Genomic DNA, 24,892 nt, shown 5'->3' with positions numbered 1-24,892 from the left:
ATCCCCTCCCCTCCCCCTCCCCTCCCCTCCCCTCCCCTCCCTTCCCCCTTTCCTCTACGTCCATCCCTTCCCTCCCTTAACCATCCTCCTTTCCCTCTCCCCTCCCCTCCTTCCACTCCCCTTACCTTCATAATCCTTTGTGACCCCATGACCTCTCTGACGTGTGATGGTTAGATGTGCGATGGCAGTGCAGGTGGAGGAGGGGGGGAGGGGATATGGAGAAGTGGGAGGGGGACGAGGGAGGGAGAAGAAAAGGGAGGAAATAGAAGAGAGGGCGAGAGAAGAAGGCGATGGGGAGAAGAGGCCTTTGGGAAGAGGAAAGGGGAAGATTGATGGATGGGGAGGAGATGGGGGGGGGGGTGATGATGACAGGGATTGAAAATGGAGGATAAAGGGAAGGAAGATAAATTGAAGAAATTAATGGGTAAGGAAAGGAGGAGGAAAAGGAGGATGTTAACGATGTCGATAATTATGATTACAACGAAGCCTGAGTGGGGGAGGAAGGGGAGGGGAAGGGAGGGGAAAGGGAAGACCAAACAAGTGTTATAAATTACCAGAGATTTAACCACCTCTCGCGAACGAGTAATGAACATAGCCTCATCGCGAATACCTGTACATAACACGCAATCAAGTTTAACCGTATGCATAACAACACCAAACCTAATATAACACAGTACATAAATAACACCGATTGTAACACCGACTCTGATATAACACACTCAATGATGACACCACACCTAATATAACCATTGACAACACCAAACCCATTATAACACGATGAATGCTAACACGGAACCTTAATACAACACAGTACCTAAAATTACCATAAGCACGTGCGGTAAGCCGTCACGCTAGCACCATACTGCGATCGCATGACGGAAATAACACTTCTAAGAGTATAGTGCCGATGGTGACGGATGATGGTGACGGCCTAAAGACGCAGCTGTAATCTTGCAGAGTGCGGGCATGCAACAAGAATGCAATGGAAGCATTTGCAAAGACCTTTTCGAAAAGTTCCCTCGTTCTTAACTAGTTTTTTTTTTTACTTCTAATATGTACATGTGTTTTCTCTTCTAACATTAGCTTGGGTCAATTAACACGCAACTAGTGATTAACCGGTTAACCAGGACGCCTTAACATTTCTGACGAGTGCACCGGCTGTGGGAGATGAAAGGTGTTTGTTTGTGATTTGTTTGTTTGTTTGTTTGTTTTTGTCTTGTAATTGTGTGTGAAGAGAGAAATTGAAGAATGATGTTGAATGTTGATTGATAATTTCGGTGTGTACTTGATTATATATGTTTTATTTCTTTTTATTTGAAATTGATTTATTATGTAATACTTTTGGTTTATGTCCCTTTAGGAATTATTTGACAGCGATTAGGAATTATAGTGTATATATATATATGAGTTTGTAAAGAAAATATTCTTGCCAGTAAAACAGATGGTGTATGCTCTCTAGAAATGTATACAACTCATATGTTAAGTAATGTATTTGCACGTATGCATATATTTACATGCAGTCTTTTATACTTGTACTTATACAGACAGGTAATAATGTTTGTACACACATACTGTGCTTACATTTATACTTAGCCAAACAGACATACATACATACAGTATTGCATATAATTGCTTCACGAGAGAAAAAAAGGTATACACAATTCCTATTGTAATTTCTTATAAGCTTGTCTGCCTTGTTTAATTTGCTTGCTGCATAAGCCTATGTGGGTTGATGCTAAGACAAGAAAAGTAAAAGAGAGAGAACAGATCTCATGAAAAGAGAGATTCCCCATTTTCTATTGACGGTTATGATAATTTTTTTTTTGTTTCACTCGTTACAGGCCGCCATTCCTGACATCAAGGTAGGACCGCCCGTTTTCCCTCCCCTGTCTTACTCTCCTCCGGTTTTTAGTCTCCTTCCACAACCCCTCCCCCCCCCCACCTTTTCTTGTATACGTCTGTATAAAAAAAAAAAATATTAAATCCTTCCTTTTTAATCCCATTCTTGGTTTCCCTCCATCTTTATAAATTCCCGTTTTCTGTTTTCCCGTTCTTGCTGTTTCTTCCCCTCCCCCCTCTCCTTTTTTCTCCTCCTTTAATATTCCTTCTTGAGTCTTCATTTCTTCCCTTAGAATTCCTCATCTATTCCTTTCCTTTTTTCTCCACTTTGATTCTTTTTTTTTACTTTTATTATCTATATAAGGCTCTTCTTTATTACCTCTTATTCATTCCCCGCTTTATTCGCTCCCTTTCATTTCCTTCCTGCGAGGCCTCCCATATTCCTCCCAACAAATTTAATTTGCTACATATTATATGCACATATACATACACACATATCTATGTATGTATATGCATATATGTATATACGTATATATATATGTGTGTGTGTTGTATGTATGTATGTATGTATGTATGTATGTATATATGTATATTTTTGATTGACTCCCCTCCCTCTTGCCTTTTAGTGATAATAAAATTTTGATGTAAATATTAAAGAAAGCACAAATCAGAAAAAAATCCCACTGCCTTCAAATCGCCAAAGAGAAATTCGTCAAAGGCTGTCCCCCTTAGCAAAGTCGTGGCCTTTTTGAGAGACTGGGCTGAACATTTTTGCCATTTCTCCATCACATTAAAAACAAGTTTCTCTCGATGATCGGGGATTGTGCTACATCCCGACGCCGTGGGATTTTATTTATTATCATCGTTATTCCTGTAATAGAGGTTATTTATTGAGAATTTCCTCAGTATGTCTTTCTTTGGAGTTTGCAGTCTCCCGTCCTTCTCTTCTCCTCTTCCCTTCTCTTCTCTCTCCTTTTTTGTGTCTTCCCCCTTCTCGCTCTTTATCCTTCTCCTTCTCCCTGTTTCCCCACTTTCTGCTTCTTCCCTTCTCCCCATTCTAACCTCTCCCTCCCCACCCCTATGCCCCCTCCCCCTAATCAACTCCCTAATCCTCCCCCCTTCTTGTAGAGTAGCGGCCATAATCGGTAATAACGAGTATTAGTGGGTAGTGGCATTAATTCCATTTTTGGGGAGGCGAAGGGACGAGGGGCAGACATTTTGGCACTGTTGGCATTGCTTGACACTGTCCGGGGGTCCAGCGCATATGCCTGGTCCTTCCTCTGTTCGCGATTGTTACAGTGCCTACCCCCGCCCTTCTCTCCCCTCCCCCCTAGCATGTTGTAACGTGATGGCAGTTCCCACAACTTTATTATTATTGTTATTATTATTATTTTTGATTATGTATTTCCGTTTTATCACGTTACATCATGCGACGTCCCCCTGTTACGTAACTTAACGGTCTTTGCACGTGACTCACGGTACATGTTATATTGTTGTTGTTGTGTCACGTGTCCATGTGCTGTGTCCGCGAAACGTCCTCTTTTTTAAAGTGCGTATTTGTGTCCGCTTTCGGGTCGCGACATTCGGCGGCGGGGGTCACGGTGCCGGGCGGGCCTGCATGTGCCCTCCTGCGGCCGGCATTGGTTGATTTGGTTTGTGTTGTGTATAATGTGAGATGTATACATTTATAAAATGATCTCTCTTTCTCTTTCTCTCTTTCTTTTTCTTTCTCTCTTTTTTTCCGTTATTTTTTTTCTCCCTCCTTCCTTCCTCTCCCCCCTCCCTCTCTTTCTCTATCCTCTTGTCTCTACTCTTCTCTCCACTTTCGACCCCTTCTACTCTCCTCTACTTTCCTCTTTCTACCTCTCTCGCCCTCTCCCTCTCTTTCTTTCTGCCTTTCTTCCTCCTCTTTCTCTTCCTGTACATATCTTGCCAATAAATATCTTGAGAATGATTTATAAAATAAACAGCACTAGTATCCCACTAAAGGAAGATTGTCTTGCATTTTAAAGTCTTCATAAATAAATCTTAGTATTGAGTCAGCCGACGTCCGTTTCAACTTACGAAACGGACAACGTACCAAAATCACATGCTATGTTGTTGCGAGGGTGAGCAGGTGGAGTAACGCGAAAACCATATGTTGAAGTGAATAAAAAAAAAAAAAAACGAACACACAAAACAATGTTGCAACGAGAACAACTTTTGCAACTTTGTGCAAGGTGCAGAGAAACTCTCTGGCGGTGAAGCATCGGGCGCCGACATATTATCCCCCCCCCCCCCTTTTCTACCCTCCCCCCTCCCCTTGAAGAACCGCCCGCTCACCCACTACTTTTATAAAGTCTGTCGGGAGTTATTTAATTTAGGACTCGAATATCGTCAGTCAGAATCTCTCTCTCTCTCTCTCTCTCTCTCTCTCTCTCTCTCTCTCTCTCTCTCTCTCTCTCTCTCTCTCTCTCTCTCTCTCTCTCTCTCTCTCAAAATTTGATCGATCTTCTTGGCGTCAAGATAAGAAAGTAACAGATGCGTTTGAAGAACTTTGACTCGGTAGAAATTGTGTAGAGAGAGAGAGAGAGAGAGAGAGAGAGAGAGAGAGAGAGAGAGAGAGAGAGAGAGAGAGAGAGAGAGAGAGAAGTCGACGGTAGAAATTGAGTAGAATGAGAATTCGATCAGCTGTTATTTTCCTGCCAGTGGGAGGTAGATGAGGCAAGAGTTTGCAATTAATTCTCATCTTCGGTGCAAGAACCAGCAGGTGTTGTAAGACAGATACGTTGACAGGTGTCCTAATTGGCAGGTATTGCACGCACATACACACTAGTCTGTATACAGGTATTAAAGGTTTCGAGTCGTTTGGTTATGTAACAGTTATTATTATTATTATTATTTTAGTTTTTTTAATGTTTAGTTTATTAGTGTTAAATGCGGTAGTGATTTTATCTTTGCATGAGAGGTCGTATTTGGCGATAAAAGGATATGAGTAAATCCGGCAACAGGTAGGCAGGCCGTAGATAGAAATGAGGTAAGGTGAATGATGGTAGATAGGTAAGAAGGCCATGCGTGGAAGATAGGTAAATTGAGAGGGAGGAAGGTAGGTCGTTGATAGAAAAATAGGTAGAGTGGACAGGAGGTAGATAGGTCGTTGATAGAAAAATAGGTAGAGTGGACAGGAGGTAGATAGGTCATAGAGGGAATATAGGAAAATTGGACAGGAGGTAGATAGGTCGTAGAAGATAAATGTGGAAATTGGACAGAAGGTAAATAGGTTTTGTCGAGATTAATACTCTGTGTAGGTAGAGAAATAGGAGGGAAAATGCGAGAGGAGGAATAGGCCGCGGAAGCGCACATGAGGGAAAAGTAGAGAGAGAGAGAGAATTAATGATAATAAAAAATAGAGAGAAGGAAAGAGAGAGGGAGATCAGTAGAAGAGAAACTTGAACAGCTGGTGTGTAAATAATGATGTACTCGATATAGACAACAAACATGAAACGAGGTTTATGAAAACGGGTTGATGACGTCACGTTATCTCGGGGTCACGTGACCTGAGATGGAGTTCCCCTTCCCATCCCCCCCCCCCTCTCCCAAGCCAGCTGTTTGACCCCCTCTTCCTCTGGTGCCATTTGTAAACTTGGGAGACAAGAACAACGGAAGAAAGGAGGAATTAAGAATAAATAAAAAAAAAATCAGAAAAGGAGGGTTCACAGGCGTGGGGAAAATGGTAGGGGTGGGGGATGGGGGATAGGGTTGGGTGGGACTCGGGGTCATGCATGACTCACTTGACCTCGTGTGCCTGGCGATTCGGGCCTCCCCGGGGCCCTTTGACCCCTGCGCCACCCTCCCTCCTGACCTCATCAAGGGTCACGACCTCCTTTGACCTGGAGGTGGAATTGAGGGTGTAACACAATATATATAGGTAGAAAGATAGTGATAGGTTGATGTGTAGGTAGATAGATGATTATAAAAAACAGACTAAAATGACTTGTGCTTTAAATTATCCTGTTTCCCTCATCGCTTATAAACGGTGAGGGAAACACAGAGGGGGGGGGGGAGGGTTAGAGAAAGATAGGGATTTTGGTCAAGAAGAATTGGTTAGGAAAAGGGAAGAAGGGCGTTGGCAGTGGCTAGGAGAAGAGAAAAGGGGAGAGGGGGAAAGAGAGAGAAAAGGAGAAGGAAGGGAGAGGAGAGAGAGAGAGAGGAGGAGGGGGTTGGGAGGGGAAAGGGGAGGAAGAGTTAGAGGTAGAGACAGGGGTAGAGGAGTCGATGGAGAAAAGAGGAAAGTAGAAAGAGGGGCAGAGAGAGGAAGAGGGATGCACATAGAAAGGGAAAGAGCGAGTTGGAAGAAGAAGAGAAAGAGAAGGAGAAAAGAAAAAAAAAAATCTAAACAGTCCTCAAGATGCAGGCCGCGTAAACACGAGTCGGACGAGTATGTAAATATGCATAAAAATGATAAAGCGATTGCATAAAGAAGAAGATTAATGATGCTGATAAAAGAGGCAAGTGATGGTGGGGGCAGCGGGGGTAGGGGTTCCTCTGGGGGGATAAAGGGGGAGGGGAGAGGAGAGGAGAGGGGGTAGGGGGTGGTGAATTAGAGGAGGGTGGGTACCTTAGATTTTTTTCTTCAAATAAGGGAGTCGGATAATTCACCTGTCACAGAAGAAACGAAGGGAAGACAAGGGTTCAAAAAGAGGGGGTAGATGGAAGGATGGGCAGGGGATTCGGTAGTAAATAAAGGAAGAAGGAGATTCGGTGATAGATAGAGGAAGGGGGATAATCGGTAGTGAATAGAGGTAAGGAAGGGTATTCGGTAGCAAAGTAAAGGGGAGAGCGGAAGAGGAGGAAATCAGAGGGAGGGGAAGGAGGGTAAGAGAGGGTAGAGGAAGCGTGAGAATATGCAGGTGTTTCGCGGGGGTGGAAAGGGAGGGAAGGGGAAGGGGGGAGAGGGAGAAAGGGAGTGGGGAAAGGCTGTATAGTAAATTTTCTCTGGGTCGGAAGGGAAGAGGGGGAAGGGGAAGGGCGGAGAGGGGAATAAGGGGAGGGGGAACCTCGTGCACGGGTCGAAAGGTAGCGCACCCACAGGTAACACATTTAGCCACATTCACTCGCACTCACTCTCGCACACGCCCTCACTCGCAAATGATCCCGGAATTGACACTGTGCCGTACAGTGTGTTTGCTTTCGTTACTTGACCACACGAAATCGCAGCGGGAGGGTCGTCTGTCTGTCAAGTTCGAAAGCGGTGGTTTCTCGCGTTCGCCCGGAGTTTTTAGTTTACGGGCGGTTCTGAAACACGTTTTGCCACGCAATAGTAAAGGAAAGTGGGTAGAGGGGGAAGGGAAAGGAGGGAAGTGAAGTATGGAAGGAGGTAGTGAGGAGGAAAGGGGAAGAGAGGGAGGTAGGGAGAAGGGGAGAGGAAGGGAGGGAGGAGGGGAGAGGAAAAAAGCGTAAGTGAAGAAGGTGGGGAGAAGGCGAGGGGAAGAAAGAGAGGTAGGGGAGGGATAGGGGACAGGAAATGAAATGAAATGAAATGAAAGAGTTAGAAGGAGGGATCAAGCAAAAGGAATATTGTGTTGAAGCAGTTTTGTATAGTTTTGGACTTCTGAAAAACCCGTCTTGACCAACATTTCATGATACGAAAAGTAAGTTGAACTTGAATCCTATTGTACTTCTGTACGTTTGTCAAGAAATAAAGTTTCAGATGATGATTATTTTTCTTCTTGTGGAAGAAAATTTGAGATTGCGATCCCGTATATGGTGGAGAAACATGGAAGAGGAAAAGCAACAACAAAAATAAGTGGAAAATAAGTAATATACTCCAGGAGGAATAAATGGTGGAAACACAAAGGTATAGTGAAGAGAGAGAGAGAGAGGGGAGAGGGAGAGGAACGAGGGGAGAGGGAGAGGGAGACGGAGAGGGAGAGAGAGGGAGAGGGAGAGGGAGAGACCGAAAACGACACACACACCCAATCCCCTCCTCCTCCTCCTCCTCCTCTCAGAACACAATGGCTTTAGTCCTACACACAAGGATCCTGGTTATTACACACACACTCGGGGAGTCTCCATGCTGCATCATCCGTATTGGCGGCGAAGGATTCTAGGGTCCAGTTTTCTCTCTCTCTCTCTCTCTCTCTCCTCTCTCTCTCTCTCTCTCTCTCTCTCTCTCCCCTTCTCTCTTTTCCCCCTCTTCTTTTCTTCTCTTTCTCTTTTCCCCTTTCTCTTTCCTTTTTCTTTCTCTTTTCTTTTTCTTTTCTCCCCCTTTCCTTTCTCTTTCTCCCTTTCCCCCTTTCTCTTCTCTTTCCTTTTTTTTCTCTTTCTCTCTCTCTCTTTTCTTCTCTCTCTCTCTTACTCCTTCTTCTCTCTCTCTCTCTTTTTCCTCTCTCTCTTCTCTCCCCCCTCTCTCTCTCTCTCTCTCGTCCCCCCCCCCCCCCCCCCCCCCCCTTTTTTTTTTTTTTTTTTTTTTTTGTTTTGAAGGAAAGAATAAGAGGGATTTTGGGTGGGGGGGGGTGGGGAATAAATCGGAAGGATGAACAGAGAGAGGGAGGGATGGGTAGATAGTAGATTAAATAGATTGACAGAATGACAGGTAGATTGAAATGGGTGGATGCATACATACGAATGGAATATTATAGTTATAAATACATTTAGAAAGATGGGTATTTACAGATTGTTTGAGGTGTTTTATATATTAAAATTATATATATAATTATATATATATATATATATATTTTATATATATATATATATTTTATATATATATAAGTAGAATTTTATAATAAAAAAATAATGCAGATAGAAATATGAATAGATATAGATAGATGGATACAGATATATAGATAAAGTGGTAGAAGTTGTAGAAAGATGGATGTAGATTTATAGATAGATGGCTGTAGATGGATAGGTTGATGAATGCTGGTGGGTAGATAGACGGAAGCTGGTGGGTAATAGACGGAACTGGGGGATAGGTTGGAAGCTGGTGGGTAGATAGAGGGAAGCTGGTGGGTAGATAGAGGGAAGCTGGTGGGTAGATAGAGGGAAGCTGGTGGGTAGATAGACGGATGTAGATAGAATGCTGAATATAGGGTAATGATCAGATTTAGGCATAGATATACAATGTATGTAGGTACAGTTAGATAGGTGGGCAAGGGAGGGAAGGAGTAAGTGCAAAATTAATGAAAAGGGGGAGAAATTAAAAATGAGTAAGTGATTGTGAAGACGCTGTGAAGAAAGTGATTGAAAAGGAAAATATTTGAAATTTCAAATTGGCATCTAAATTGGTTTTGTCTTTCTTTTGTCTTTTCTTTCATTTCTGTAAATTTATACACTCACATTCCCACTCACACACACCCACACACACCACACACACACACACACACACACACACACACACACACACACACACTCACACTACACACTCACACTCACACTCACACCACACCACACCACACCACACCACACACCTCCTCACCTCACACCACACTCACACCACACCACACACACACACACACACACACACCACACACACACACACACACACACACACCACCTCACCCATCCACCCCACCCACCACACTCCATCTCTCTCTCTCTCTCTCTCTCTCTCTCTCACACAACATACATACATCACACACATACATCATCACATACACTACAACACACAACACACACACACACATACAACAACATACACACACACACACACACACACACACACACACACACACACCTCATCTTGCATTACAGTTACTTGTGTAATCCTGCAATATTTGCAGACTGTATATTTCTTTGTATTTGTGTAGTTTGGACTTTGTTCCATAACCCATCTACACTCGGGTGATGATGAGAGGATGTAAATTGTCTCCACAAATATTCTTCGTTTACCTTGTGTGAACTGGAAGGAATTCCCTTGCAAAAGGTGCACACGATCACAGCTGTACATTTTGTGCTTTAAACATGGACATTGCTTTTAAGCATTTCAGGGCAGTCATCTCGAAGATGTGCACAAACACCTTCACCATCTGTAGAAGAGCATCATGTAGTTATTACTATCATTGTACAGTTACATAAATGAAAGATATATGCATTTATCCTCCTGAGACATGTACATAAACATACTTTATTCATATGTTTTATAGACATGTATAACATTGCCATTTTTTTTTATCTACTAGTGTGAGATGAGTAGTATATAATGAGCAATAAATATGTACATAAGATAGGCCTCATGTACTAATGTTTCCAAAAGATGTGAGAACATCTTTCAAGCATTTTTAACATAGAGAACTTAAATAAGAAAAAAGGATAATGATAGTTAATAATGATGACAATGTCATTAGTCTAACCATGGGTCTTGACACGAGCTGATGCCTGCATGAGAACGGCAGTCTTGCCGAAGATGACAAGCCAACCACCCTAAGGTAATCACTTTTAAGCTGCCTTTCCTTTGGGGGTCTTCTGTTATTTATGACTTTGTTTTCTTCTGCTGTTGCTGCTGTTGTTGCTGCTGCCGCTGCTGCCGCTGTTATTTCTGCTGTGATACGGGTTCTGCTGTGATGTGCAGAACATTGCGGTAAGGAACGGTGTTGCTGAGAGGAGTGACTCCCCGTCCTTCCTATCTTTCTCTATATCCACCATCTGCACGCACCCTGACCCTTAATGAAACCCAAGCTCCGTTTGTGTTTGGAAAGATCCCATATTTGCCACTTTGCATTTTGAAATACCTCCTCTCATGTCCACTCCCTTTCCCCAGCTGGGACTTGGGCAGGGCTGTGGACTGGTATTGTAGTTGTTGTTTTTGATTTTGTTGATGTTGATGTTGACTGTTATGCCTGCAAGCACTGTTGGTTCTCCAGTCCTTTTGCAGCTTCTCTCAGACCTCTTTATGTATTGCTTGTTTGTGTGCTTTTGATTCACAGTATGCCTTACTGGTTTTGTTAGCAATGTGCTTGAGTAATGAGTATAGCTTTTCTGTTGTGTGACCTTTGAGCTTTTTTGAAGTTGACTGTAGCTTGTGTGTGTTTCATACATTTTTTTTTTTTTTTACCACCTGAGTTTGAGTAGTGGCAATCCAAAAGTTTTTCTTAGTTATTTTCTTGAAGCCACAAAACTCATAATATTGATAATCTTCCCAAGAAATGGAAGTTTTGTACTGCGGATAAACTTTTGTATGCTCTTAGAGGAGTGGGCAGTGCTATATCCACAACTCATCTAGCATACTAGAGGAAAGAACCTCTTTTAAGTGGGTTTGTGTTCCAAGGTAGTACTGATGCACTATATATATTAGTTCAGTCTTTTGTAAATGTGTTTTTTTGTTATTTATCAGAACAGGCGAGGAGGCAAGAGTATTTGCTTCAAGAGACAATGGCCATAGTCCGACAGTCTGTTTTGGTTAGATCTCAAGTAGCACTTAAATGTAATCTATTAATGGATAGATGCCTGATGTTATGAGGCAGCAAATCGACCATTCTCAAGAGGAAAATAGTGAGGATGGGCAGTGTTTGCCTCATTTATGGTTCCTCAAGTGTGTTGAAGTGTGCATGGATGCCACACATACTAGGTCCTTAGAGGATTTATTTAAAACTTGCAATTCATTAGCTTTGCCATGTTTTTTCTCTTATTTTATTACATTTTCAGTTTCTGAGAAGAAAGGAGCCTTGATTTTTTTTTTTTTTTTTAAGAGGACACTTAACCCGTAAAATATTTTATATGTACAGATTAAATGTATTTTTAAAAGTGAAAAGATTTAGAGGATAATTACTAACATGCGTAAATATTCTATATAAATCCTTCAAAGATTGCATGTACATAAATCTGTTCATTGTACATTTTTATGATACTAACATAATTAGAGATAAATCACAGAAATATGTGATTATATTCATTTATATATTTTTCTTAATGGTGACAAAGATAGTCAAATAGTTTAGCAAGTGTTAGAGAGTAGAAAAAATTTCATCTTTCTATGATAACTGAGATGCTGTACATACAATGCCTTACGACAGTGTGCGTTAAAAGAAAGAGAAAAAGAAAAAGTTACAGGATTGCCCCATAGCGTAATATTCACTGTTAGCAAATCACTGATTCAGTTATAGTGTTCAGTGTGTATAGTTCATAGAATATGTAGTTGTAGTGTAGAGTTTGTTGTGGAAGGTAAGTCCCATTCTTAGTGTTATTTTTTTTTTTTATTCAGTTATCTTTTTTTCTTTTTTTCTAACAAAAAATGCAATATGTGACTTGTAATGAAGTGTGGTATTTGGAATGTTTTAGTTTTCTTTTGTCTAATCTTTTTGGTCTTAACCAGATACATGGAACTGTTTTAAGACAAGAGTTCTGTGTTTGTGCATTTGAGCAGAATTTAACACTAGAGAATGAATTTATGTTATTTATTGTGGGGTAGATAGAAATGTATATGCATTAAAGTAGATGCTGATATTTGTAAAGATTCTTAATGATAGTAGTAAAAATTGTTTGCAGTTGTTGGTTAGCTTTGTGTTTGTATGAATATTATAGATATTAGTTTTTAAAAAAAAAATCACATAAGAAACTACTAGTTATTTCCTCAAAGTGAAAATTTCAGCTAAATTTCAATTTAGAATTCATTTAAACCACTTATCAGGGGCAGGTTATAAGTGGGTATCATAATAGCAGTATTTCAGGCCACCCCAATGCCCTTTGTGGTGTTCTTTCATAATTGGGTCAGATTGTTTTGTAATTGCTGCTTTCCTTGACAGGATTCGGAACAAAGACCCAGAAACCACTCCAGATAATTTGTTATCAGACTTGTTATGGTTCTTAATAGAAAGGAACCATAGGAAGTTGATATAATGGCCTTTTCATGTGGCAATAACTATTACTTTACAAAACTTATAATCACTCACCCACAATTGGCATAATGATGGGTGCTGCTCCTGAGAAAGTCTTTGTCTGTGGTTCCCCTTTCATTTGTAACTGCATTTATATCAGTATATTGTGTCTCATGCCTTTGGTGTAATTACAGGGAGAATTGGAAGCTCAGCTGCTGCAAGCCAACCCTATTCTTGAAGCCTTCGGTAATGCCAAGACAGTGAAGAATGACAACTCTTCAAGATTTGTGAGTAGATCTCTATTCGTGCATATTCTTTAACTTTGATTTTCCCCAATTTTTGTACTTTATTATCTTTTCAAGATCTGTGGGGAAGTCTGTCATTGTGTTTGTTCTAGCTAAGTATTCTTGACAAATTCTGTGATTAATAGGTAAAGCTATTGCAGGTATTTGAATATTGTAATTAACTTTTATTTCCTCTCAAGTGAAGGAAAATGAAGTTTGATTTTTGTTATCAAAAAAGAAAAAAAATGTATAGCCACCATGTCAAGTAGACAGCTTTTCACATAAGACTGATTAACTTTTAGGGTAAATTCATCCGTATCAACTTTGACAACTCGGGATACATCGCCGGTGCAAACATTGAGACGTACCTGCTGGAGAAGTCGAGAGCCATCCGCCAAACCAGCGATGAACGCACATTCCACATCTTCTACCAGCTGCTTTCTGGAGCCACTAGCCAGCAGAAGAGTAAGTAAATAATAACAAGTAAATCAAATCAGATCAAATTCTTTCTTTACATAATGTTTTTGCATTTTCCTTGGCAGGGCATACAATTCATACTGTACAAGATAAAAAAAAAAAAAAAAAACAAGGACATGTAATAATAAATGAGTAGGAAGCAAAATACAAGGAACAAACTTGGCATGAGTGGGAGGACGGAGGGGTTTGTGCCAGTTGCATTGTCCTAAGACGTTGACAGAATAGTGAAACAAAAACATGGTAGTCGTGGGGGGGAGTGTTTGTGGTTGTGGTTGCATTGTTAGTATGTGTTGACTGTTGGTGTGTGTTGTTGATTTTTGTGTGTGTGTGTGTGCGTGTGTGTGTGTGTGTGTGTGCGTGCTTTTCTTGCGTGTGTGCATGCATGTTCATTTCATTGTGTGTACATGCATGAATGTATGTGTGTTTGTGCATGGAGAGGGGGGTATGTTTGTGTATATGCACAGAGGTGTGTTTGTGTGAGGGTTCTGATGATGTAGGGGGCTAAGAGTTTAGGCATGGATAAATGTTATATGCTATGTAAATTTGTGTGGATAAATTTTTTTTGTGTGTATGTCAAATTGTGTGTGTGTGTTTGTATGCACTTATGTGTGCATGAACATTGTAAATGATGTTCAGCAGGTACAAATACTTTACACACCAGAACACTTAGCCTTAGGACTAGTTAAACAACTCTTCCAGCTTTAATTGACCTGCTGTTTAGCATGCAAATATTCTACTTGATTATACATTTGATGGCAGTTTAAATGTTTTTATGAGGTGAAACCAGCCACGTTGGCAAGTTAAATGAAACAGTTGTTACATTTAGTTACCTTTTATATATCACACATTTGAGCATTGACTCTTTTTGTTCATATGCAATCTCTTTGTTGATCTAAATTCATGTGCACTTTTCTCTACATTTATCTATGTGTGAAAATAATCTCCCTTTACATTCTTTGGTGGTAGAGTAAGAAAATTATGGTAATTATTCTTTTTTCCCTGCATTTTCCCCTATCTCATTTGCATTTTTATTAGAGAAAATAAGTAATTGGTGTTTCATTATTTAAAGATTTTGTTTTTCACACTCCAGTTCCTCCCTCCTGATTTCCCCCCATTTATTGATAAGTAAGGCTAAATCACACACTTACACATTACTTACTTTTTCTGCCTATTGCAGAGGACTTCATCCTGGAGGACCCCAAGCACTACAACTTCCTGACCTGCGGCAAGATGCAGTTGCCAGGCATCGATGAGGTCGCTGAGTTCCAGGCTACTGTCAAAGCCATGCAGATCATGGGCATGAACAATGATGATATTCAGTGTGAGTTTTTTCTAATGTTTTATATTTGTTGGAAACTTTGAAGAAGTTGGTGTTTATCAGAGTAAATGTGAATGCTAAATTGTAAATATATAACACTATTTTTGAATGGTTTGTAAACTGAAAATGATGTAAAACTTTGAGATAGTATATTGAAGGAACAGGTGTTACTAATAGTGGTCTGTAATAACAATAAACATGCTCTTTCTACTGATTTTTTTTCTGCTTTTATCATAAAAGTAATTTTGGTTAAGCAGGTCTATATGTATGTAAATTTGTTTCCAAGAACTATAAAAGAATTCAGATGGAGAGATATTATTACCACTGCCTGCTACATGTGGCTTGGAGGTGTCATATGAATTTCAAATGAGGTGCGGGAGTGTCTGGCAAGGTGTTGGAGAAAATGTAAATGGAATGCGTTAAGGGGTTGGTATGCTGATTTATATATCCTCTTGACGTCTCCCCTGACCTGAGGTTTGCCTTGCAGCCGTGTTCCGCACTGTGTCTGCTGTGCTGATGTTCGGTAACATGCAATTCAAGCAAGAGCGCAACTCTGACCAAGCCACTCTTCCTGACAACACTGTGGCACAACAGGTGAGAGGCTGACAAAGGAATATGACCTTTGGGCACATATGTCTTGGCCAATTTGAATGCACACCCAGCTGTGTTCATAGTAATTGGTACACATAAGTTTCTGATTTTTTTCTTTTTCTTTTTATTATTGCTAATGTTTTTTTTTTACAATTGACGTTAATATTTGTCATGTACTTTTGTATTCTAATTTAATTTTATTCCCTTCTAACTAGGTGGCTCATCTGCTGGGTCTGAATGTGACAGACTTGGTGCGTGGTTTCCTGAAGCCTCGCATCAAGGTGGGCCGCGAGACAGTCACAAAAGCCCAGAACAGGGAACAGGTGAGTTTGTTTCCATGTTTCCTTGATTTGAAAAAAAAAATTCTTATAGTATGTTAACAAATATCAGGAAGGAGTCCCATCACTTATTTGCAGCCTTTCATTACTTACTGTAAGTTTCTCTTCTTCATACTCCCTTTTACTTTGACTAATTGCACATTTCTCTTCCAGTGTGAGTTTGCTGTGGAGGCCATTGCCAAGGCCCTGTATGAGCGCTTGTTCAAGTGGATTGTGATGCGCATCAACAGGTCACTTGATCGCACCAAACGCCAGGGAGCTTCCTTCATTGGCATCCTGGATATTGCAGGATTTGAAATCTTCGCCATGAACAGGTATGGTATAAGATTCTTCTTCCTTGTGGTAATAGTTTTTCCTCATTTTAGTTTAATATTTAATGAATAGAAGAAGCAAATAAATATTATTGAACTCCAGGCTTATTCCTTATACTTCTCTTCCTCTTCCAGTTTTGAGCAGCTTTGCATCAACTACACAAACGAGAAGCTGCAGCAGCTGTTCAACCACACGATGTTCATCTTGGAACAGGAAGAGTACCAGAGGGAAGGCATTGAGTGGAAGTTCATTGACTTCGGGCTTGACTTGCAGCCCACCATTGACCTCATTGAGAAGGTGAGTGGATAATTTACCTTGCACACCTTACCGGAAAAACTTGCTGTTACCTTTGTTAGATAAATTAACTTTTTGGATTGGTGAATCTGACAGTTTTGAAAGGTTCTCAATATTTGTACATGTGCTATTGTTACAGTAAAAGTTGTTTCACTTGATATGCAACACAGCAAATTTTATTATTAGGGGTTAATCCTCTGTGATATTTTTATTATATTTTTTGTGTGTCATTCCATTTTACCTTCCATTTTGTATTGCAATAGTCACATAACTTTTGCATCTCATTGTCAATTTCACTAATGTTATTTAAGATAGTTTATCATGTCTGGATTTGTTTCTAATAGTTGTAATAATTTTTCCCCAGCCCTTTGGAAACCTTGCCATTTTATTGTGATATTCCATAGGGCCCACTCACCAATTTCACTAATCCTACTAGGATAATGTATCACGTCTGAATTTACCATTATTGATAATTTTACTTTACTTACGTTAATAATTTTTTCTTCAGCCCATGGGTATCCTTGCCCTGCTGGATGAAGAGTGCTGGTTCCCCAAGGCCACAGACAAGAGTTTCATCGACAAGCTCAACAACTCGCACTCAGTTCACCCCAAGTTCTGCAAGTCTGAGTTCCGTGACAAGGCTGACTTTGCCATCGTGCACTATGCAGGGAAGGTAGACTACTCTGGCCATCAGTGGCTCATGAAGAACATGGACCCCCTGAATGAAAACATTGTCTCACTCCTGCAGTGCTCTCAGGACCCCTTCATGGTGCAGATCTGGAAGGATGGTAAGGATTGCATTGAGTGTTTGAATCTCATGTTCTTTGAATTATATCCTGGGAAAGTATATGTAGAAATGGATATACATTTCTGTATATGTTGTTATCCAGTATTTAATTCTTTTTTTTGTTTGTTTTTGTTTCCAAATCTTATATTTTTTAAGAATTTTGAAATTCATGTAAAAGAAAAAACACTTTCCATTACAGCTGAAATTGTGGGCATGGCACAGCAGGCAATGGGAGACAGTCAGTTTGGTGCTCGTACCAGGAAGGGTATGTTCCGCACAGTCAGCCAGCTGTACAAGGAGCAACTGACCAAGCTTATGGTCACTCTGCGCAACACCAACCCCAACTTCGTGCGTTGCATCATCCCCAACCATGACAAGCGTGCAGGCAAAATTGATGCTGGTCTTGTGCTTGATCAACTCAGGTTAGCATGACATTGTCTTTTTTATTATTTACAATGTAGAGTTCTTAGTATTATAATCTAATAACCTTTTTATGGTAGGATCAGAAATAAAGTGATGAGGTTTTTAGAGGTTTAAATATTATCTAAATAAAACCTCTTACATATACTCTAGAGACTAACTTGTGATTCTCCCACAGGTGCAATGGTGTGTTGGAAGGTATCAGAATCTGTCGCCAGGGCTTCCCCAACCGCATTCCCTTCCAGGAGTTCCGTCAGCGTTATGAGCTACTCACTCCAAACATCATCCCCAAGGGCTTCATGGATGGCAAGAAGGCCTGCGAGATGATGATCCAGGCTCTGGAGCTTGAACCAAATCTCTATCGTATTGGTCAGAGCAAGATCTTCCTGAGAGCTGGTGTGCTGGCTTCCCTGGAAGAGGAGAGGGACATCAAGATGACAGACCTGATTGTGCAGTTCCAGGCTTACTGCAGAGGTATGTTGGCTCGCAAGAACTACCAGAAGAGGCTCCAGCAGCTCAATGCCATCAGGATCATCCAGCGCAACTGTGCAGCATACCTCAAGCTGCGCAACTGGCAATGGTGGAGGCTGTACACTAAGGTGAAGCCTCTCCTTCAGGTGACCAAACAAGAAGAAAAGCTGGTGCAGAAAGAAGAAGAGCTTCGTACCATCCAGTCTGTGCTGGAGGGCCAGAAGAAGACCAACAAGGAGATCGAGATGAAGTTCCAGCAAGCCATGCAGGAGAAGAATGTCCTGGCTGAACAGCTCCAGGCAGAAACTGAACTGTGTGCAGAAGCAGAGGAAATGAGAGCAAGATTGTTGGCCCGCAAGCAGGAACTGGAAGACATCCTCCATGACATGGAAACTCGCCTTGAGGAGGAGGAAGAGCGAACAGGAAACCTCACTTCAGAAAAGAAGAAGCTCCAGCTGCAGATCCAGGACTTGGAAGAACAACTTGAGGAGGAAGAAGCTGCACGCCAAAAGCTCCAACTGGAGAAGGTGCAAGCGGACGGCAAAATCAAAAAGCTGGAGGAGGATTATGCTCTCATGGAAGACATGAACCAGAAGATGACTAAGGAAAAGAAGATGCTGGAGGAGAGGTCAATGGATGTTACCAGCACACTAGCAGAAGAAGAGGAGAAGTCCAAACACCTGATGAAACTCAAGGCCAAGCATGAGTCCATGCTTACAGAGCTCGAAGACAGAATCAAGAAGGAACAGCAAAGCAGGTCAGAACTGGAACGTGCTAAGAGACGCTGTGAGACAGACCTGAACGACCTTAAGGAACAGCTCAATGAGAAGAAGAATCAGATCCATGAAGTACAAATCCACCTTGCCAAACGTGAAGAGGAGCTTGCCCAAGCAATGATGCGTGTAGATGAGGAAGCTGCTGCTAAGTCACAGCTGCAGAAGAGCATGAGGGAGGTAGAATCCCAGCTGAATGAGCTTCAGGAGGACCTTGAAGCCGAGAGGAACCTCAGGGCTAAGGCAGAGAAACAGAAGAGGGACTTGAATGAGGAGCTGGAGGCCCTGAAGAATGAACTTCTGGATTCCTTGGACACTACTGCAGCACAACAGGAGCTGCGCACCAAGAGGGAGGAGGAGCTTGCCAGTCTCAAAAAAAGCCTCGAGGATGACCAGACCATTCATGAGCAGCAAATTGCAGAGCTGCGCCAGAAACAGAGTCATGCTCTTGAAAATCTGAACCAAGAGATTGACCAGCTCAAGAAGAGCAAGATGACAGTTGACAAAGTCAAGAGTCAACTTGAGGCTGAAAATGCTGATCTAGCCAATGACCTCAAGAGCACCATACTGAGCAAACAAGAAAGTGAAAAGAAGAGAAAGCAGTGTGAATCCATGATTTCTGACTTGCAGCAAAAGATTGCGGAGTCTGACAGAACTAAGTCTGACATGCAGGAACGTCTTGGCAAATTGGAGCAGGAACTGAATGCTGCCAACATGGCCATGGAAGAAGCAGACTCCAAGGCCATGTCAGCCAACAATCAGCTGAAGAGCCTGGAGGCTCACTTGCAGGAGACTCAGGGCTTGCTGGAGGAGGAGACCCGCCAAAAGCTCAACCTCAACTCCCGCTTGAGAGCCTTGGAGCAGGAGAAGGACCAACTGCAGGAAGCTCTGGAGGAGGAGGAGGGATCCAAGCGCAATCTGGAAAAGCAGGTCGCCACCCTCCAGGTCCAACTCAGCGAGGCTAAGAAGAAGGCTGAGGAAGAGTCCAACAACTCCCAGCAGCTGGAGGACACCCGCAAGAGGCAGATGAAGGAGCTGGAGGAACTGCGTGCTCGCCTGGCTGAGCTGGAAGCCACCAACGAGAAACTAGAGAAGAGCAAGAGGAAGTTGCAAGCTGAGCTGGAAGATGCCCAGGTGGACATCGATACCAACAGGGCTAAGGTGGTGGAACTGGAGAAGAAGCAGCGCAACTTTGACAAGATGCTTAATGAAGAGAAGAGCAACTTTGAATTGTGCCAGCAGGAGAAGGAGAATGCTGAGCGTGAGGCCAGGGAGAAGGAGACCAAGATTCTTTCTCTTAATAGGTGAGTTTTTGTCTTTTACATGAGTGACATTGATACATATAGAAAGCAAGACTAGAGAAGTTAAAAATTGTATTTTATATGAGAATAATATGAACATTTTTTCAATACAGGACACTAGAAGAATACATGGACCGCATTGAGGAACTGGAAACAGGCAAGAAGCGACTACAGATTGAACTGGATGACCTTATCTCAACCCGAGGAACAGCTGACAAGAATGTCCATGAACTGGAGAAGGCAAAACGTGCTCTGGAGTCCCAGTTGGCTGAACAGAAGACCCAGGTAAGATTTTTCCCTTGGTTCTATCCTTATTAGATTGGGAATACTTCCCTCAATCCCCCCCCCCCCCACTCTTGCTAAACAGAATGACAAAATGCATATGACATCCTAGATCTATTTCTATTATTGAAATTTTTCATTGTTTTCCATTTACAGATTGAAGAACTTGAGGATGAACTCCAGTTGACTGAAGATGCCAAACTTCGCCTTGAAGTCAACATGCAGGCAATGAAGGCACAGTTCGAGCGTGATCTCAACGCACGTGAAGAGCAGGGAGAAGAGAAGCGCCGTGGCCTGCTCAAACAGCTGCGAGAACTAGAGGCCGAACTTGAGGAGGAACGCAAACAGCGCACTGCAGCTGTCACAGCACGTAAGAAGCTTGAGGGAGACCTCAAGGACATGGAAGGACAGTTGGAGATGAATGGCAAGGTAAAGGATGATGCCCTCAAACAGCTCAAGCGTGCAGGAGCACAACTGAAAGAATACCAGAGAGAGGCAGAAGAGAGCCGAGCGTCGCGTGAGGAAATGTCAGCACAGTACAAGGACCTGGAAAGGAAAATCAAGATTATGGAAACTGAGCTCCTGCAGTATCAGGAAGACCTCAGTGCAGCAGAGAGAGCACGCAAGGTGAGAATCACATTTGAGAGTGTTTACATCATGTCTCTTCTTGAGGTTACCTAATATCCCCCCACCCATCATCTCCAACCATCTCCATCTTTTTACTCTTTCTTCCACAGAATGCAGAGAGTGAACGAGATGAACTCCAGGAAGAGCTCAACCAGTACACATCCAAGGCCACCCTCAGTGCTGATGAGAAGAAGAGGTTAGAGGCAAGAATTTCATCACTGGAAGAAGAATTAGAGGAAGAACAAAGCAATGTCGAGGTGAGGAGTAGGAGTGACTACTTAAGATAATTGTAATTGCAACTGTTGTTGTTAAGAATTGGGATTATTACCTGTGGTAGTATCAGTTATGGGAAATAATTACTGGGAGAGATATATGGAGTTTCCTGAAGTAAGCTAAAATACAATTCTTGTCTCCCAGGTTCTCATGGACAAGATGCGCAAGAACCAGCTCGCTATGGAACAGCTACAGACAGACTACAACACAGAGAAGTCATCTGTGGTGAAATTGGAAGGACAGCGCTCAATGCTGGAACGACAGAACAAGGAGCTCAAGGCCAAGCTTGCCGAGATGGAGGCTGAAGTGCGATCCAAGACCAAGGCCACCATTGCAGCCCTTGAGTCTAAGGTCAGTAGCTTTGTATTGTTTTTTTATGAGGTATTGGATGAATCAAACTATATATCATTCCACAAACATTTCTTGAGATGGTGAAGATGTGGTTATCTGCATTTTTGAGAAATGTAATTGCATTTGAGTTGTAATATCAAAAGTTCCAGAACATTTTTGGAGCCTTGATTGAATAACTAAATGTTTTGAAATTAGGTCAGCAACCTGGAGGAGCAGCTGGAGGTTGAGGCACGTGACCGTCTGGCACAGGCGAAGGCCAACCGCAAATTGGAGAAGAAGCTGAAGGAGCTTGTCATGCAGGTGGAGGATGAACGAAGACACGCAGACCAGTACAAGGAGCAACTGGATAAGGTTTGTTTTTCTGTAGAATTTCAAGGTGTGATTTGATCTGTTGTGTGTGTATTGGGCAATGGACTCTTGAATATGTTGTGAGTTGATTTTAAAGATTGCTCTAGCTTTGTATGAATTGAAATAATCGCAGGGTGGAAGACACAATTATGAATAATTTGATTGGCAAAGAACTGACATTATCCTTTCTCTACAGTCAAATGCTCGAGTCAAGCAACTGAAGCGCAGTGTAGAGGAGACAGAAGACGAGCTTTCCAAAGAAAAGATGCAGCGTCGCAAGGCCCAGCGTGAAGTTGAAGACATGATGGAGTCGCAGGAGGCTCAGAACAGAGAGATTTCATCCCTGAAGACGAAACTCAGGTACAGACCCTCTAGCTAACTATTTTTTTTTTTATATAGAAGTTTGTGTTCAGGTTTTTAAAGCCATATTCTGTGGGTTGGGATGGAATTGTAGGGAATTACTCTTTTTTTCAACTGAATGGGGAAAAATATAATGCGTGGAGAATAAAAAAGAAAGGAACAGGCATATAGAGAGATGGGAATGAAAGAACAGTATTTTTTCTCTTTTCCAAGCCAAAGGTGTGTCTTGATAAGTAACCTAAATCTATTTGAATTTCATTCTTCCTGGTGCTGTTTGTGGCAGTTAAGTTTAAGGTTGCCGAGACTAAACTTCAATACAACTTCCTTTTATTCATTACTTCAGTGCCAGATAGATATTGGTTTAAAGAGGATGAAGAGTAAAACTAAGTTTTAGTTTAATAAGCGATTAAAGTCAATATAAGTGTTACAAGTAAAATATTGTTTACAAATGTGCTTGGTGGGTTTTGTAGAGTATTAAATAGGTAGAGAAATCAGTTAATGTATGTAACAAGCTAAATTGTATTAAATGCTTACTGTACAAGCAGCTAGTAAAGGACTAGGAAATTAGCTGTATAATGTAGGCAGAGCTAGTTAGAGCTAGTAGTGTGCCAGAAAACCTATTATAAAACTAGAATATATTGAAACTGGGACAATGAAATAACCTATCACCAACCTAAAAAAAAAAAGCAAATCCGAGGACCAGAAAAGAAGAAAAAAAAATCATGATAGTTACTTATCAAAATACACCATAACTAGATTATATGTAGATAATTATATGATGCCTCTTCCACTGAGGCAGGATAGCAGTGTTTTTTTTAATTATATATAAGGATTCAGTGTAAAATAATACGCTGAAATGTGTGTGGAATGCTAAACTTTAAAGTGTCCTGGATATGCCTTCAGAAAACTGGCAATTCTTTTGCTATTTTTTTCAGATTTTTTTGTTTTGACAAGTTATGAGCTTGTATTGGGGAAATTTATAGGAGAGGATGAAAGAGATTTGTTTTTTTCTCTCTCTCTTTAAATAGGGTTGGAAATTGGGGCAAAAAAAGTGTTTGCTCTCATTCACTGTTTCATATAGTTGCTATGGTATTATATAATGGTAATTATTTTTCCTTATCCTTAGTATCACTTTCAATTCCCTTTTTGATCTCCATTATTTTATTTATTTTTTTTGTCATCACTGTCTTTCTAAAACATACTAGTCATCATCATCATCACTATCAGTATTATTGATGATAATTGTTTATAGCTGATCTGGATATAATAAATTGCATGTAACTGGTATTACTTTATTTACTACTGATTACTCTTATTAATGATATTGTTATTAGTGATGATGATCTTTATTCATATCATGTCATACTGTGTAGCCAGTCTGGAAAGTGTCATCTATGTATCCAAGTTATTGTTTTTGGGTTTACTAGTGCACCTGGTCTGGTTGAAATTTGTTATCAGGTGCTCTTGAAAATTATGGATACATTAGAGTGTTTTTGTAATATTTGATTATTGAGTCTATAAGTACTTCATACATGCTGCCTTTACCAAGTCTGTATTCAGGGTTTAGACTTTTACTAAGAGTTGTACTTGGCTTATGAATCTAGCAGCTTGGTGCACTTCAGAGGTGAGGCTAGAAAAAATTAATGATTTTGCTAAGCTTCATCAAACCTAAGATATTAGTGAAGAGTTTTGCACTCTCCAGTCTGGTCATATCAGAACTTCAGTTTTCACACATTCACAAAATCAGTCAAGTCCATTTTCGCAATGATCTCGTCTCCCTCTTTCAGTCTTCTGTTGGCTGCTTCTCCGTCTGAGGCTAAATCTGTAGTTGACAGTCCTTCATCTGCTATAAAGTTTCAGTTGACTGTGTAGACAATAAGTACATCCACAGACATTTTCACATTATTTTTTAAAACCTTTTCTCCTAGACTATGAATCCTGGTACATTTTTGTACTGCTTTGAGCCAAGAGGCTGTATATATAAGGCCAATGAGTGTGTTCTGAGTATTTAAATGGCTTGTATAGTGTGTGGCAATAGAGTTTTTAGATGATCAAACTTTGGAGTAATAATGTTTTAAAAAAATGGAGAGAAGGAATAGGATTTTCTTTAATGATCATAATAGATATGAAATCAAAGGCTTTTCATAGTACATTTTTAGGACATTAAGATACCTATATTTTGGTAAAACTATTCCTTTATTAAGTTTAGGCTTGTATTTTCACTTTTTTTTTTTTTATCAAATAAAGTTTAGAGGTAGTGTCACATGTATTCCCAAAGATTTTGATAATGTAAAGTTAAATAAAACTGCATCTTGTAGTATGACTAAATAATTTCTGTAATTTATTAAAAGATACTTCATAGTTTTCACATATACTTTTTGAGCCCCTGTACTTGTGAAAAATATAAAATACAAGAAAACGCTCAGTGTTTTGTTTATTAATTAAAAAAAAAAAAAAAAAAAAAAATTTGATTTATGTTTTTATCTATTTTTAAGCTGAGCTTCAATTTTAACCGCAAAGTCAGTGGTTGGCTTTTCAGAGTAACAGAGCCAGTGAGTGGCTTCGTAGCTTTAGCAAATTGCAAATATTTATATATATAAAATCACATTGACAAATGACTGATAAATGTACTACTGGATTCAGTAATTGTTTTTTT

The 24,892-nt window shown here is 40.8% G+C and overlaps 1 protein-coding gene across 1 annotated transcript in view; it reads left to right on the top strand.

Moving 5' to 3' along the window:
• LOC119595078 (myosin heavy chain, non-muscle-like) overlaps nt 1-24,892 on the top strand; it is a gene marked incomplete at its 5' end in the record, with an annotated part of 102,725 nt that overhangs the window by 72,197 nt on the left and 5,636 nt on the right. Inside the window, 17 exon segments of the mRNA XM_037944223.1 lie at nt 10,388-10,396; nt 12,824-12,916; nt 13,216-13,378; nt 14,568-14,711; nt 15,196-15,302; nt 15,515-15,622; nt 15,791-15,951; nt 16,084-16,246; nt 16,752-17,031; nt 17,230-17,452; nt 17,629-19,998; nt 20,109-20,280; nt 20,434-20,904; nt 21,015-21,161; nt 21,322-21,528; nt 21,724-21,879; nt 22,073-22,236. Coding sequence (XP_037800151.1) covers nt 10,388-10,396; nt 12,824-12,916; nt 13,216-13,378; nt 14,568-14,711; nt 15,196-15,302; nt 15,515-15,622; nt 15,791-15,951; nt 16,084-16,246; nt 16,752-17,031; nt 17,230-17,452; nt 17,629-19,998; nt 20,109-20,280; nt 20,434-20,904; nt 21,015-21,161; nt 21,322-21,528; nt 21,724-21,879; nt 22,073-22,236 — 5,138 coding nt within the window.

Source organism: Penaeus monodon, chromosome 35, assembly GCF_015228065.2.
Source record: "Penaeus monodon isolate SGIC_2016 chromosome 35, NSTDA_Pmon_1, whole genome shotgun sequence".
Taxonomy (NCBI): domain Eukaryota; kingdom Metazoa; phylum Arthropoda; class Malacostraca; order Decapoda; family Penaeidae; genus Penaeus; species Penaeus monodon.
Note: the sequence above shows the minus strand (reverse complement) of the source record. Positions and strands in the feature narration are given on the sequence as shown.